Source organism: Nycticebus coucang, chromosome 8 (assembly GCF_027406575.1).
Source record: "Nycticebus coucang isolate mNycCou1 chromosome 8, mNycCou1.pri, whole genome shotgun sequence".
Lineage (NCBI taxonomy): Eukaryota > Metazoa > Chordata > Mammalia > Primates > Lorisidae > Nycticebus > Nycticebus coucang.
The window spans coordinates 87702344-87719233 of NC_069787.1; the positions used below are offsets into that span (position 1 = coordinate 87702344).

At 42.8% G+C, this 16890-nt stretch overlaps 1 protein-coding gene across 3 annotated transcripts in view; it reads left to right on the forward strand.

The window, feature by feature from the left end:
- The first annotated feature begins 8960 nt into the window (after positions 1-8960).
- NKTR (natural killer cell triggering receptor) overlaps positions 8961-16890 on the forward strand; it is a 55595-nt gene continuing 47665 nt past the window's right edge. For 2 of the 3 annotated variants that reach the window (XM_053600666.1, XM_053600667.1), the window contains exons 1-2: positions 8961-9097; positions 9280-9360. In XM_053600666.1, the coding sequence (XP_053456641.1) occupies positions 9303-9360 (58 nt within the window). In that variant the 5' untranslated portion in view covers positions 8961-9097; positions 9280-9302. Of the gene's footprint in view, positions 9098-9279; positions 9361-16890 lie in introns of those variants that run through there. The other variant, XM_053600668.1, reaches the window with a different exon arrangement.

Consider the following 16890-nt stretch of genomic DNA (forward strand, 5'->3'; position numbering starts at 1 on the left):
GAGAACAGGCTCAGATGCACCTGGTGGTTGCTACCAACCCTCTGGACACCCACAGCCTGGGCAATGTGAACCACTGAGTGCTCCAGGGATGGCACCTTTGCCTCCCTGTGTGGATGCCTTGACTGGGTGGAGAAAGGACCCCCTCAGCGAGTCTTTGGGGAGTTGAACATTGGGAGGAATGGCACACAGAAACTGGCACCTGCACTGGCAGGCAAGGTAGGACTAGTTGAGGCCCACTATATTCGAGTGGAAGAGGGGTCTGATCAACCCCTGGGCATGAGAACGCCAGCAGGACTGGTGGGAGGTATATGAAAGAGTGTGGGTGTCACGTGACTGAGGGAAACTGAGGACAGAGTTCTGACTTCCCCTCACACAGCTGAGGGGAGTGTTGGCTCTATGCAGCACATAGGACACCTTGTACAGCTAAGTGGCAAGTGGGAAACCGAGGCTGTCCAGGTTAGGAAACAGGTTGGAAAAAAAGTTGGAATTGTGTGCGTGTGAGTGCTTGGAGACTGACTTGAGACAGGTAATAGGCAGGGCTCCATCTCCTCTTCACAGGGTGAAATTATTGTGACTGCCCCCTGTACGTATCCCCGTTTTTTACTCCATGAACCCTGCCGTTACTTCATCTGTGACATGTTTGTGCTTTGTCTGCGGGAAGGAAATGGGAAACACACAGAGAAGCCCACTCGGTTGGGAACTAAGCTGAAGCATTCTTTTTTTTTTTCATTGTTGGGGATTCATTGAGGGTACAATAAGCCAGGTTAAACTGATTGCATTTGTTAGGTAGAGTCCCTCTTGCAATCCTGTCTTGCCCCCAAAAGGTGTGGCACACACCAAGGCCCCACCCCTGCCCTCCTTCCCTCTCTCTGCTCTTCCTTCCCCCACCTCTCCCTCCTTTCTCTCTCTGCTCTCCCCTTCCTCCACCCTCACTGTGACCTTAATTGTCATTAATTGTCCTCATATCAAAATTGAGTACATAGGATTCATGCTTCTCCATTCTTGTGATGCTTTACTAAGAATAATGTCTTCCACTTCTATCCAGGTTAACACGAAGGATGTAAAGTCTCCATTTTTTTTTAATGGTGGAATAGTATTCCATAGTATACATATACCACAGCTTGTTAATCCATTCCTGAGTTGGTGGGCATTTAGGCTGTTTCCACATTTTGGCGATTGTAAATTGAGCTGCAATAAACAGTCTAGTACAAGTGTCCTTATGATAAAAGGATTTTTTTCCTTCTGGGTAGATGCCCAGTAATGGGATTGCAGGATCAAATGGGAGGTCTAGCTTGAGTGCTTTGAGGTTTCTCCATACTTCCTTCCAGAAAGGTTGTACTAGTTTGCAGTCCCACCAGCAGTGTGTTCCCTTCTCTCCACATCCGCCAGCATCTGCAGTTTTGAGATTTTGTGATGTGGTCCATTCTCGCTGGGGTTAGATGGTATCTCAGGGTGGTTTTGATTTGCATTTCTCTAATATATAGGGATGATGAACATTTTTTCATATGTTAGCCATTCGTCTGTCTTCTTTAGAGAAAGTTCTATTCATGTCTCTTGCCCATTGATATATGGGATTGTTGGCTATATCCCCTGCTCCCATGGAAGCTTTATTTTTGTTGGTGGGAGACAGATAACAGAATATAAATAAAGGACAACTTCACATAGTCATAAGTGCTTTTCAGAGTTACATGAGTAAGGCATGACCTGATGAGCTAAGATTGCAGCACAGGTATTAATAACACGGAACTGGTGTTAATAACACACATGACCATCAAGGGAACTATCTCTGTAGACAGAGGCAAGAGCTAAGCAAAGACTCTTCATTCAACTGTGTTCTCTCGAATCCATTTATAGAGCAGTATTCACTTATGTGGTCATCACTTCAATTATAATGTGAGTCCTTACTTGACTAGACCTTGTGCTTGGCTCTAGGGTAAGGAAAGTAGAGGAGGAGGGGCACTTGGCCTTGCTTTCAGGGAGCTCCTATGCCTGCCAAGAGGAAAAAGACTCACACGATGGCACAGACCAGGGCACCACTCAGGTCTAGAGATGCATGAAAAACTGCCCAGATGTGGGTGGTGCCTGTGGCTCAATGAGTAGAGCGCCAGCCCCATATACTGGAGGTGGTGGGTTCAGATCTGGCCAAGGCAAAAACTAAAAAAAAAAAAAAAAAAAGAGAAAAACTGCCCAGATGTAGAAGCTGCAGGAATGCCCAATGGAAATTATTGTATGCTTCTCATAAGTCAAAGAAAGTAATTTTTCTTTTTTTTTTTTTTTTTGTAGAGACAGAGTCTCACTTTATGGCCCTCGGTAGAGCGCCGTGGCCTCACACAGCTCACAGCAACCTCCAACTCCTGGGCTTAGGCGATTCTCTTGCCTCAGCCTCCCGAGTAGCTGGGACTACAGGCGCCCGCCACAACGCCCAGCTATTTTTTTGGTTGCAGTTTGGCCAGGGCTGGGCCTGAACCCGCCACCCTCGGTATATGGGTCTAGCGCCTTACCGACTGAGCCACAGGCGCCGCCCAGAAAGTAATTTTTCTTTCTTCTTTTTTTTTTTTTTTGTAGAGCCAGAGTCTCACTTTACTGCCTTCAGTAGAGTGCCATGATGTCACAGGACTCAAAGCAACCTCTAGCTCTTGGGCTTCAGCGATTCTCCTGCCTCAGCCTCCCGAGCAGCTGGGACTACAGGCACCCGCCACAACGCCTGGCTATTTTTTGGTTGCAGTTCAGCCGGGGCTGGGTTTGAACCCGCCACCCTCGGTATATGGGGCCGGCGCCCTACTCACTGAGCCACAGGCGCCACCCAGAAAGTAATTTTTCAATTCCTGAGCATTTCCTTGTCTGCAAACACAAAATTGACCTGCCAGTTGTAGTAGAAGCTAGCAGCAGCCCACTCTCATCTCTTGCTTTCCTCCATTGGACTTTATTCCTTTGACTGTGCTCCAACTGACTCCCAATAGTCACTACATCTCTACTCCTGAGGACTTTTCCCTGACACCGGAAGTCTGCTTTGCCCAAGCATAGCAGGCCAGAAGAACCTGATTATCATCACTGGGAGCAGTTCTCAACCAAGGACTCTTGGGAGATGATACATGAATGTCTCAGCTCCTTTAGCCCTCAGCCCGGATAATTCTGAGGTATTTCTTCTGCGGTGGTCCTGGAGTTCCCAGCAGGATTACACCCACTGTGGTGGCTGGCATAATATCACACTGTGCTGATGACCTTCCCCCACTCCCTGAATGTGGTTTCTCTTTTTTTTTGCTGTCACCCTGGGAAGAGTCCTGTGGCATTATAGCTCACAGCAACCTCCAAATCTTGGACTCAAGTGATCCTCTTGCCTTAGTTTTTCTATTTTTAGTAGAGACAGGGGTTTCACTCTTGCTCAGGCAGGTCTTGAACTCATATGAGTTCAAGCTATCGATCTGCCTCGGCCTCCCAGAGTGCTAGGATTACAGGTGTGAGCCACAGCTGAACGTAGTTTCTTAGGATGATTACCTATCTTAGTCCGTTTGAGCTGCTAAAACAAAATACCGTAATGTGGATGGCTTATAAACAACAGAAATTTAATATATAAGAGTCAAGGACAAAGTGGAATTTAAGGGAGGAAACCAGTAACCAAATAGGGTCAACATTAAAATGAGTAAGGGCCCTAACTGACAAGAGGTTTCTGCAGTAGTTTTTTCATGTGAATTTGATGGGTCCAAGCTCCTCTCTTAAAGGAGAGGCAGACATTTGTCAAAATATGCCCATGTTTGGGTGGCGCCTGTGGCTCAGTGAGTAGGGCGCCGGCCCCATATGCTGAGGGTGGCGGGTTCAAACCCAGCCCCGGCCAAACTGCAACAAAAAAAAAAATAGCCGGGCGTTGTGGCAGGCGCCTGTAGTCCCAGCTGCTCAGGAGGCTGAGGGAAGAGAATCGGCATAAGCCCAAGAGTTAGAGGTTGCTGTGAGCCGTGTGATGTCATGGCACTCTACCTGAGGGCGGTACAGTGAGACTCTGTCTCTACAAAAAAAGAAAAAAAAAAATGCCCATGTTTTAAAAAAAGTTACTGGCAAAAAGCCACTAACCTAAAAGGTCAAAAGAGGAGTGTAGTATTCACAATTGAGGTGGCTTCTTAGTTCACAGTCATTGCCTCAGTGGCATCTGTGTGCTGGCACAGCTCCATGCCTTTCTCCTGGTTAATGACTGCACCCTAAGCTGATCAAACATAGTATCTGCCCATTGTCCCGGCCACCAAGATGGATCCAGGGATGGATGTATGAACCTCCTCAAGCCAATCAGGATTTTCCTCACTGGCTTTGGCAGGAAAAACACTTGCCCCTCAGACTGCTAGGCTATAAAGATGCATGCTTGAAACTGCCATGGCCATGTCTCCACTCTCCACAGACAAAGTCCATCTGATCTTGACTAATACTATGAGGATGTTATTCTTTCAAAATACACATTTTTCTGTAGCCTATTAAATATTCTACTCTTTACATTTCACAAAAAATATACAATTTCAAAACACGTTTTCAAATTCAGTAGAGATGGGTGGCGCCTCTGGCTCAACGGAGTAGGGTGCCAGCTCCATATGCCAGAGGTGGCAGGTTCAAACACAGCCCCAGCCAAAAACTGCAAAAAGAAAAAAAAAAAACCAAAAAACGACAAATTCAGTAGAGATATACAGTATATATTTTTCTCACTAGGAGGACTCATAGAACTTAGTGTAGTATCACAGCTATGATTTATTACAAAGGGATGCAAAATACAACCACAACAGGGAAAAGGTACATGGGGAAAAGCCCAGAGGAAATCAGGCATAAGCTTTTAAGAGTCCTCTCCCAATGCAGTCACATGGGACATGCCTAATTCCTCCAGCAACGAATTGTGACAATATCTGTGAAATGTCTATCACAGAAGTTCATTAGAACCTCAACACCAAGGATTTTATTGAAAGATGGTCACATATGCATTCTCTGCCTAGCACTTAGCAAAATTTGACTTCCCAAAGAAAAGCAGTTGTTCAGCTTAAACCATACGGTTTGTACAGTTTAGGCATAGGAAACCATTCTTACCATTTCAGGAAAGCTTTACGTAAGTGTAGTGAATTATTTACCATTCAAGTTCCCACACTCCAGTCAAGGGCCAACCTATAAATAGGCCTTTCTAAAACCTACAGCAGACTTGAGCCAAGACTATTAATAGCCCTTTTCTGTGCAACTTCCTACTTAAGATCTAGGATATTAAGATATGGTATAAACAAATAATGTAGCTTTTTTATGTTATAAATACAAACACTGTATATATTCTCTTTGAATTCCTTCTTTCCTTCTATTTGCCTCTTTTTTTTCTTCAAGTTATAAAAATGTAAAAGTTACTTTGTGAGGGAAAAGGGTGGTGGGGTAGATGGACCCCTGCTTGAGGCTGAATTATGTGTATTACAAAGGAGATGTTGAAGGATGCATTGAGAGGCAACAGGAAATAAATTGATGACTGATAACACTATATCCTGAGACAATTGTATAATCTGGTGGATTATACAAATCAATTTCCTGATGTTAAATCTTCTTTGCACTCCTGCGTTTAAGCCAATTAGATCATGAATGTTTTGGTTAAATACTGCTAAACTCCATTTTCTAATATTTTATTTGAATTTGAAATCCATGTTTATAAGATGGGTCTCTAACTTTTGTGCACTGTCTACAAGGTAAGTTAGGTAGCTCTTTCTTTTTTTTCTATTTTCTGAAATATTTTGATTAAGAAAGGGATTACTGTGCCTTGAAGGTCTGATAAAATCTGTCTACAAAACAATCTGGACCTTGTGTCCTTTGGAAAGAACATTATGTTTGTTCTCAATAGTTTCATTATGAAAAATTTCAAAGATACACAAAGTAGAGAACATAGTTCAAAAAATCCCCCACACACCTAGAGGCAACAATTAACAAGAGTTTTGCTAACAAGAATTATTTCACTCTATACCTACTTTAAAATTTATTTTATTTTTCTTTTATGAAATATTCTGAGGCAAATCCAAGATATCATGTGTTTTCATCATATATCAGTATGCATCTCTAAAAAACCAATGACATTTTCTTACATAACCAAATTTTATTATCACATCTAAGAAAATGAATTATATCTCCTTGGTCTCATCTAGTATCTAGACTATTACCAAATTTAATATTTGGTTGTCTTAAAATATCTTTCACAGTTGTTTAGAGGGAGATTTAGGATTACTAATTCACTTTCTTCAGTGGTTACTGGTTTATTCAAGTCTCCTATTTCTTTCGAGTTAATTTTGGTCATTTCTATTTTCTAAAAAGTATCTATTTCATCTGTTTCCCCAGTAGCATTCCTGATTAATTTGTCAGCGTTCTAGCCTCTGAAGTTTCAACTGCTGGTCTTATCCCATTCTAAAAGACTAAGCTTACCCAGTCATTTCTTAAAAATTTGTCTAGGGTTTTTCATGGAAATCATTGGCCATTAAGCCTGAGTCTATAAACTCCATAGATACCAATTTTCTACCACTCTTCAGGATAACAGAGAGGGTTTCAGTCCTTCCAGTGGACGATAGTCCTAGGCCTCCTTGTCCCAGCAGTTTCTACACCTTACCCACAGACCAAATGGCATACTTTACCTGAAAATCGTCCAAAATATAATTTCAACTCACAGGACAGAGTAAAAGAAACTTTGAGCATGGCAGGATCTTAAACAGAAGTTATTTCATCTTATTTATTTCATTCTGAAAGAGACACTGGACTCTCAGGGAAGTAACTCTGACAGGGCGTGCATTATTGTGATGGTATGGAAAGGTCTGACTGCAATTTATGTAGGTGGCATAGGTGTAGAAATAAGTAAACCTGATTTTTAAATTTACTATAAAGTTACTGTAGTTAGAACAGTGTGCCACTTCACATCCATTAGGATGGTCATTATTAATAAAAAAAAAACCCTCAAAAAATAACAAATGTTGGTGGAGGTGTGAAGAAATTAGAACCTTTGTGTACTGCTGATGGAAATATAAAATTATGCAGCCACTATAGAAAACAGTATAGTGGTTCCTGAAAAAACTAAAAATGTAATTAGTTTATAATCTAGGGATTCCAATTCTAGGTATATATCCAAAAAAAAAATTGGAAGTGTGGTCTCAGAGATCTTTTACACCCATGTTCATAATAATACTATTCACAATAGCTAAAAGGTAGAAGGAATCCAAGTGTCTACTGATAGATTAATGGATAAACAAAATGTATAATATTAATGAAATATTATTCAGACTCAAAAAAGGAACTAAATTCAGACAACGCTACAACATGCATGAAATTTGAAGACATTATGCTACGTGAAATCGGCCAGTCACAAAAGACAAATAACCATGATTCAGTATATGAGGTACTTAGAATAGTCACATTAATACTGACAGAAAGTAGAAGCCCGGTTGCCAAGAACTGGGCTAGAGAGGAATTGGGACTTACTATTTAAGGTGGTACAATAAATTGGGTACATCTTTTGCAACATGACAAGTATTCTGTAGACGGATGGTAGTGATAGTTCCACAATACTGTGAATGTACTTAATGACACTTAACTATTCACTTAAAAATGATTAAAATGGCAAGTTCTATGTAATGTATATTTTACCACAATTAAAAAAATAATTTAAAAGAAGAGTGGCACTGACATAAAGATATACAGATCAATGGAACAAGATTCCAGAAATAGACCCACCCACTAATGGTCACAAAGCCAAAGTAAATCAATGGATAAAAGTTTTTTCAACACATGGTGATGGAACTACTGTATATTCTTAAAGAGAAATGTGAACTGCAATTCTTACCTGGTACCATAGGTCAAAGTCAATTCTAACAGATCACAGACTTACATGAAAAAGGTAAAACTTTATAGTTTTATAACTTACATGTAAGAACGTAGGAGAAAATCTTCACGAACTTGGGGTCAGCCCAGATTTCTTAGCATAGAAAAATCACATACCATAAAACAAATAAACTGATCAACTTAATTGCCCACCCCTCCAAAAAAAATGGCTTTGCATCCTCGGCGCCCGGCGCCTGTGGTTACAGTGCCAGCCACAGACACTGAGGCTGGCGCGTTCGAACCCGGCCCGGGAGTGCTAAACCACAATGACAACTGCAACAAAAAGTAGCCAGGCGTTGTAGCGGGAGCCTGTAGTCCCAACTACTTGGGAGGCTGAGGCAGGAGAATCGCTTGAGCCCAAGAGCTTGAGGTTGCTGTGAGCTATAAGGCCACAGCACTCTACCCAGGGCGACATAATGAAACTGTCTCCAAAAAAAAAGTCAAAAAATTGCTTTGCAGAAGATACAGTCAAAACAAAGAAAAGACAAAGCCCAGACTAAGAGATAATATTCGTTATCATACATGTAGCAAAACGTTTGTATCTAGAAGTCTACACATGAAGAACCGTTTTCTGAAGTGGGCAAAAAAACCTGAACTGAAACTTCACAAAAGAATGAATGGCCCGTCAGAACATGGACAGACCAAAAACGTTGCACCAAAGCGAAAACGAACGCACGCCTCAGCATAAAAGGCCTTTAAAGTCCCAAAGTAAGACAATCCGGCTCATAGTAAGACAGGGTCAACCACTTCCGCGAAAAAAAAAGTTCAAACGGCCACTTAGGCTGACTAAACCTCAAATACCCAAGGGGCAGATCGCGTCCACAACGCTCGGAAACAAGCAAAGTCTCGCGATGTCCTGAAACGCTTTCGCGCACAGCTCGGCAGGATTAGATGGAGTAAAGAGCGCAGGCGCATCCAGGGCTCCCAGATTGGGCGACTGACTCCAGAGGGCAGGGCAAAAAAAACCTTGCTGGTACAGGAGCGCCAGCTGGAGGCTCCTCGAGAGCAGTCAGGCACGTCCAAGTGTGCGCACGCCCGCTGCTGCTGCCGCCTTCCGTTAACCACCCCCTTCTAGACTGTGCTCTCGCGGTATTTGTGCTGACTGTCGCGGGGTTTAGCGTGGCACTGGGAGGCCGTGCCTGGGGGAGGAGGTGGCGTTCCGTTAGTGGCGTTGGGCTCTGGCTGTGGTGGTAGTGCCTTCTCTTGTGCTCACCCGCAGCCGCTCAGGCAGGAAGCCAGCCAGGTGAACAGCTCGCCCGCATGTGTGCGCGCCGTGTGGGAATCCGGAGGCTCTGGGCGGGAGGGGTTCCTGGCTCGGCCTCCTGCGCTGTGGCGGCAGGCCAGCACCAGGCAAAGGTGGCGCGGAATTCGCCTCAGCCCCGCCCTGCTCTCGGACCTAATTGCTTTTCTCCCCCTCTCCCCCAGCTTTTGCTGCCACCTCGGTCGCGATGGGGGCGCAGGACAGGCCGCAGTGCCATTTCGACATCGAGATCAACCGAGAGCCGGGTGAGCTGGAGACTGGGGAGCGCGGCTGGGATCGGGGTTAGCCTTGACAGAGAGGAGGGGTCTACCTTCGTCAGCCCTCCCCCAAGGCTTTTGGGGAGCCGATAGACGCAGTCAACTTTTCCTTTGCTCCTGAAAGAAAATCAATTTAGAGGAGAGTGACCCCCCGCCCCACTCTACTCGGAGTCCGAGCCTCTTCCAAACTCCAAACGCCCCCTTGCACCTCCAGACGGAGCCGTCATACCCAACCTGGCGCTAAGAAAAGGGGGTACAATTCTTTTAGTTTTTCTTTCCCTTTGTCTTTAGGGGGCAAACATTGGTGTTTCCTGGGAAGTTTTGGACTCGTCTATTTCCCAATAATTATATGTCATTAATGGTTAACTCCGCCTCTGTTTTCTCTTAAGAATCTTTAGTGAGAATTTCTTTTATTTATTTATTTTTTGAGACAGTCTCACTGTGTCGCTCTCGGTAGAGTGCTGTGGCGTCACAGCTCACAGCAACCTCCAACTCTTGGGCTTAATTGATTCTCTTGCCTGTGGGACTACAGGTGCCCGCCACAACGCCTGGCTATTTTGGTTGTAGTTGTCATTGTTGTTTGGCAGGCCGGGGCCGGCTTCGAACCCGCCAGCCCGGTTGCATATGGTTGGCGCCCTAGCCGCTGAACTATAGGAGCCGAGCTAGCAAGAATTTCTTGGTTCTTGGGAAAATGGGTTAGTGAACGTCTTGTGCGATAAAGCAGTCTGTCCTGTACCAGCAGACTTGCAGCACGAATGCACTTAGCATTAATGTTTTGATTTAGCATAGCCAACTATACATTAACCTGTTTTTTCGCAAATGAAATATTTTGTTACGAAGAATAGTTGATTTCTTCTCATAGCAGAATGTGCAGAGTTCCAACCGGTTTTCTTAGCCTGTTTTTTTTTTTTTTTTTAATCTGACAGAAGTTTTATTTGGAGGCATGTATCCTGTCTTTGTGCAACATCCTGTTGTGCAGATTTCTTTTTTTTTTGAGACAGAGCCTCAAGCTGTCGCCCTGGGTAGAGTGCTGTGGCATCACAGCTCACAGCAACCTCCAACTCCTGGGCTCAAGCGATTCTCCTGCCTCTGCCTCCCAAGTAGCTGGGACCACAGGTGCCCGCCACAATGCCCAGCTATTTTTTGGTTGTAGCTGTTGCTGTTTGGCGGGCTGGGGCTGGATTCGAACCCGCCAGCTCAGGTGTATGTGGCTGGCGCCTTAGCTGCTTGAGCGACAGGCACCGAGCCCCTTGTGCAGATTCTTATGAGAGCCTGCTACTGTTCTAGGCTGTGGAGATATAGCTGTGAATAAAACAAAGGCTTCTCTTCCTTTTATAGTTTATTGTCTATTGGGACAGACAATAAACAAGGAAAAAAAATACAGTGGCTTGTGGGGAGGAGTACTATTTTATTAAGTTGGTCAGACAAGGCCATTTTGAGATGACATTTAAGCAGATAACCTGAAGATGAGGAGGTGAGCCTTATTTTCAAAGAGGATTCTTGATGGAAACAGTTAACACAGGCCATCAGGGGTAGTCTGAGGTCTACCACTTGGTCTCAAAATTACAGTGCTATATTTTTTCTGTACCTTTTTAATAATTTAGATACACAGATACTTACCATTGTGTTAACAACTGCCTGATGTATTCAGTACAGAAACATGCTGTACAGGTTTGTAGCTTAGGAGCAATGGCCATAGCCTAGAAACATTTCTCAGAACATCTTTTCATGGTTAAGTGAGAGAGGATTGTACTTGTGTGTTTGAAGAATAGCAAGGAGCCCAGTGTGCTGGAGTAGAGGAGAGAAGAGAGTGGTAGGGAGTGACCAGTAGGACTTTGACTCAATGAGACTGGAAGATATTTAAGAGGTTTTGAGCAAAGGAATGAGATGAACTCAGAAATTTTCTTGACATCTTCTCTCTTTAATGTTTCGAACTTTGATAGATCTTAATCCTTATTCTTTAGTGAATCCACACTTCAGATAACAACTTTTTTAAAAATTATGAATTAAAAATAGCAGACTCCTGAAAAGTAGGAGTAAAACAAGTTCTGTAGCCATGTTTATTTTTAAAATTTACTTGTTTATTTTGGCACAGAGTGTTACTTTGTCACACTCAGTAGAGTGCTGTGCTGTTATACCTCACAGCAACCTCAAACTCCTGGGCTTAAGCGATTCTCTTGCCTCAGCCTCTCAAGTAGTTGGGACTACAGGCACCCCCCCCCCCCCCCATAATGCCCAGCTAGTTCTTTCAATTTTTTTTTTTTTTTTCAATAGAGACTTGGTCTTGCTCTTGCTCTTGCTCTGGCTGGTGCTCTTGCTCCTGAGCTCAGGTGATCCACCTGTCTTGACCTCCCAGAGTGCTGGGATTACAGGTGTGAGCCACCACACCCAGCTGGAGCCATGTTTAGTATTCCTTCCCTAGTATATGTTGAAATGCCAGATTTGCAAATAACCTGTGTTGTGAAAAATCTCCAGAATATGTTTGGTAAATGTTGAGTGAATTTCATTTCTCAACTTAGGAGATAATTCATTCTGATAGAAGTGACTAGTGCTTTTCCTGCATTATTGTTAAGTTGAACCAATTGACAATTATCAATTTCATATGGTTTAATCTCATATATAATACTTTTCTAGCACCTTTTTTTTTTTTTTTTTGTAGAGACAGAGTCTCACTTTACTGCCCTCTGTAGAGTGTCGTGGTGTTATACAGTTCACAGTCACCTCCAGCTCCTGGACGTAGGTGATTCTCTTGCCTCAGCCTTCTGAATAGCTGGGACTACAGGCTCCCGCCACAACGCCTGGGTTTGAACCCACCACCCTGTCGTCGTTTGGCAGGCCTGGGGCCAGTGCCCTACCCGCTGAGCCACAGGCACCACCCTTTCTAGCATTTTTTAGTATTTTAACTGAGTAGCAGATAGTTGGGAAGTTTTACACAACTTTAAAAAATTTTTTTTTGTGAGACAAGGTCTTGCTTAGCCACCTTCTGCAAAGGTTAGATAGAAATGTGTACATTTTGGCGGGGCATAGTGGCTTGTGCCCATAATCCTAACACTCTCGGAGGCTGAGGCTGGTGGATTGCCTGAGCTCACAGGTTCCAGACCAGCCTGAGCCAGAGTGAGACCCCATCTCTAAAAGTTCCAGCTACTTGGGAGGCTGAGATAAGAGAATTGCTTGAGCCCAGCAATTCAAGGCTGCTATGAGCTATGATGCCATAGGTACTCAACCTAGGGCAACAAAGTAAGACTCTGTCTCAAAAAAAAAACAAGCAGTGTGTACATTTTATAGCAAAAAAGTTAACTGAATTTATGAATTATAAAGCCATCAAATGAATGCAGGTATAAATTAAAAGAGAAATCTTTAGATTGTATGCATTTTTCTCTGTGAATCCAATGAGATGCTTTCTATGTGAAGTAATTCCAGGACTGCTCCTCATAAATTATTCTTAAGCATCTTTTCTTTTTTTTTTTTTTTTTTTTGAGACAGAGTCTCACTATGTCACCCTTGGTAGCCTGCCATGGTGTCACAGCTCACAGCAACCTAAAACTCTTAGGGTTAAGCGAGTCTCTTGTCTCAGCCTCCTAGGTAGCTGGGGCTACAGGCACCCGACACAATGCCCAGCTACTTTTTGGTTGTAGTTGTCGTTGTTTGGCAGGCCTGGGTTGGATTGTAACCCACCAGCTCCAGTGTACGTGGCTGGCACCCTAGGTCCTAAGCTACAGGCGCCGAGCCAGTTTTTAGGCATTTAAGACTGATTTCTTTAATAGATATAAGAGTATTCACATTGTTTCTTCTTGAGTGATTTTTGGTAGTGGCTTTTAAGAAATCGGTGCGTTTTATCTAAGTTGTTGAATTTATATGTATAGAGTTGTTTGCCATAGTCCCTTAATTTAATATTTGTGGGGTCTATAGTGGTATCTCCTCTTTCATTCTTAATACTGATAATTGATGCTTTTTGTCTTTTTTTTCTTGTTCAGTCTGGCTGGAGTTTATCAGTATTTTCTTTATCAGATTTTAGTCTCATTGAATTTGTTTTCTTATTGTTTTGATGTTTTCAGTTTAGTTTGATTGATTTCTATTCTTCATTATTTCTTTTTTTTTTTTTTTTTTGTAGAGGCAGAGTCTCACTTTACGGCCCTCGGTAGAGCGCCGTGGCCTCACACAGCTCACAGCAACCTCCAACTCCTGGGCTTAAGCGATTCTCTTGCCTCAGCCTCCCGAGTAGCTGGGACTACAGGCGCCCGCCACAACGCCCGGCTATTTTTTGGTTGCAGTTTGGCCGGGGCTGGGTTTGAACCCGCCACCCTCGGTATATTGGGCCAGCGCCTTACTGACTGAGCCACAGGTGCCGCCCTCTTCATTATTTCTTTTTGTTTTGGTTTTCGTTTTGGTTTGGAGACAGGCTCCTACTCTGTTGCCCAGGCTGGAGTGCGGTGACATGGTTGTAGCTCACTGCACCTTCAAACTCCTGGGCACAAGCCTCAGCCCAGCCTGCGTCATCGTCCTGAGTAGCTGGGACTGTAAAAGTGTGCTGTTACACCTGGCTAATTTTTTTTTTTTTTTTTTTGTACAATTGGCATCTCCCGACATTGTCCATAGAAGGTCTTGAACTCCTCCTGTTTACTGTTTGTTTTTGTTTCCCTTTCCTACCCTCTTTTGGATTATTTGAATATTTTTTAATGTTCTTTTTAATTTTTCTATTGCGTTTTTGATGATGTCTGTAAGGTTTTTGTTTAGTGGTTGCTGTATAGATTATAATACACATTCTCGGCTTCACAATGTATTTAAAATTAATATTTTACGGCTTAGTGCCTGTGGTTAGCTCAGTGGTTAGGGCACCAGCCAAATACATTGGAGCTGGCAGGTTGGAATCCAGCCCGGGCCTGCCATACAACAATGACAACTACAACCAAAAAATAGCCAGGCATTGTGGTGAGCGCCTATAGTCCCAGCTACTTGGGAGGCTGAGGCAAGAGAATCACTTAAGCCCAAAAAGAGTTTGAGGTTGCTGTGAGCTGTGATACCACTGCACTCTACGGAGGGTGACATAGTGAGACTGTCTCCAAAAACAAATTAATTAAATTTTTTACTACTTCAAATGAAATTTAGACACCATCCCACCAAGTAAATCTCTTTACCTCTATCTTATATTCTATTTGTTATATGTATTGCATCTACCGACATTGAAAACTTGCTTTCAAATGTCACACATGCTTTAAAGAACTTAACAGGACAAAAATATTGTATTTACCCACATATTTACCATTTCTCTTGCTATTCATTCAGGAAGTTCCACATTCTCCTGGTATCATTTCCCTTACATTTGGAGAATTTGCTTTAGCATTTCTTTTAGGAAAGATCTTCTGGTAGCAAATTCTCTTAGTTTTTCTTCAACTGAGAATTTTATTTTGCCTTCATTCTTGAAGGATATTTTCACTAGATACAGAATTCTATGGTAGGTTCACAGTTATTTACTTTTAGCACTTGAAAAACGTTACACTTCCACTGCCTTGTGGCCTGTAAGAAATCCATAGTCATTTGAATTGTTCCTCCATGTGTAATGTGTTGTTCTTGTCTGTCTGGTTTTAAAATTTTTGCTTTATCTTTAGTTTTCAGCAGTTTGATTGTGATGTGTCTGGGTATATATTTCTTCATGTTTCTTCTCTGTGAGGTTTGTTGATTTTCTTGAATCTGTGTATGTGATGTTTTCTGCCCAACATTTATTTTTCCTGTCCTTCTGGAACTTGTGACATGAGTATTAAACCTTTTGGTATTGCCCCCCAGGTCTTTGAGGCTCTGTTTATTATTTTCTTTAAATCTTTTTTTCTGTTTTTCAGACATAATTTCTGGGCTTATTTATTTATTATTATTATTTTTTTTAGAGACAGAGTCTCACTTTGTCGCCCTCAGTAAGATACTGCGGCATCACAGCTCATGCTACCTCCAACTCCTAGGCTCAGGGTGATTCTCTTGCCTCAGCCTCCTGAGTAGCTGGGACTACAGGCTCCCGCCACAACATCTGGCTATTTTTTTGTTGCAGTTTGGCCAGGGCTGGGTTTGAACCCACCACCCTCAGTATATGGGGCCGGTGCCCTATCCACTGAGCCACAGGTGCCGCCCCATTTATTTATTTTTAATTTTCATTTCAGATTAATGTGAGGGTACAGACAGCTAGGTTACAATGTTGGCTTTTGTTAGGTAGGGACCCTGTGTAGTTGTGTCTCCGCACCAGGAGGTATGCATATGCCCTTACATTGTTCCCATTAAGAGGAGCACACCATCCTTCTCCCTCGTTCCTCCTGACCCCAACGTGAATTGAATAGAGTTTTTCTCTTATGTAGGCATGTATTAGATTGCTGCCTTCATATTAGTATTGAGTACATTGGATACTTTTCCATTCGTGTGATATTTTACTAAGAAGAATGTGTTTCAACTCTATCCAGGTTAATAGAAAAAAATGTAGTCTCCATCTTTTTTATGGCTGAATAGTATTCCATGGTATACATATACCACAGATCATTAATCCATTCCTGGGTTGATGAGCATTTAGGTTGTTTCCACATCTTGGCAATTGTAAATTGAGCTGCGATAAACAATCTACTGCAAATATCCTTATGATAAAGTGATTTTTTTTTTTTCCTTCTGGGCAGATGCTTAGTAATGGGATTGCAGAATCAAATGGGAGGTCTAATTTGAGTTCTTTGAGGATTCTCCAAATTTCTTTCCAAAGAAGTTTTATTAGTTTGCAATCCCACCAACAGTGTAAAAGTGTTCCCTTCTCTCCACATCTGTGCCAGCATCTGCAACTTTGGGACTTTGATGTGGGCTATTCTCACTGGGGTTAGGTGATATCTCAGGGTCGTTTTTTTTTTTGTTTGTTTTTTTGAGGCAGAGTCTCACTATGTCACCCTTGGTGTAGTGCCTTGGTGTCATAGCTCACAGCAACCTCAAACTCTTGGGCTGAAGCAATTCTCTTGCATCAGCCTCCCAAGTAGCTGGGAGTACAGGTCCCTGCCACAACGCCCGGCTATTTTTTGGTTGTAGTTGTCATTGTTGTTTGGCAAGCCCAGACTGGGTTTGAACCCACCAGCTCCCGTGTATGTGGCTGGCCTCTAGCCACTGAGCTACAGGTGCCAAGCCTCAGGGTGGTTTTGATTTGCATTTCTCTAATGATTAGGGATGGTGAACATTTTTCCGTATGTTTGTTAGCCATTTGTCTGTCTTCCTCAGAAAAAATTCTGTTCATGTCTCTTGCCCATTGCCCAGTGATAGATGGGATTATTTGCTCCTTTTTGTTGTTAATTTGAGTTCTCTATAGATTGTAGTTATCAACCTTTTGTCAGATTCATAACATGCAAATATCTTTTCCCATTCTGAAGTTGTCTATTTCCTTTGTTTGTTGTGGTCTTAGCTGTGCAGAAGCTTTTCAGCTTAATTAAGTCTCATTTGTTTATTTTTGTTGTTGTTGTGATTGCCACCGAAGTCGTCTTCTTAAAACGTGTCCCTACTCCTAAATCCTCA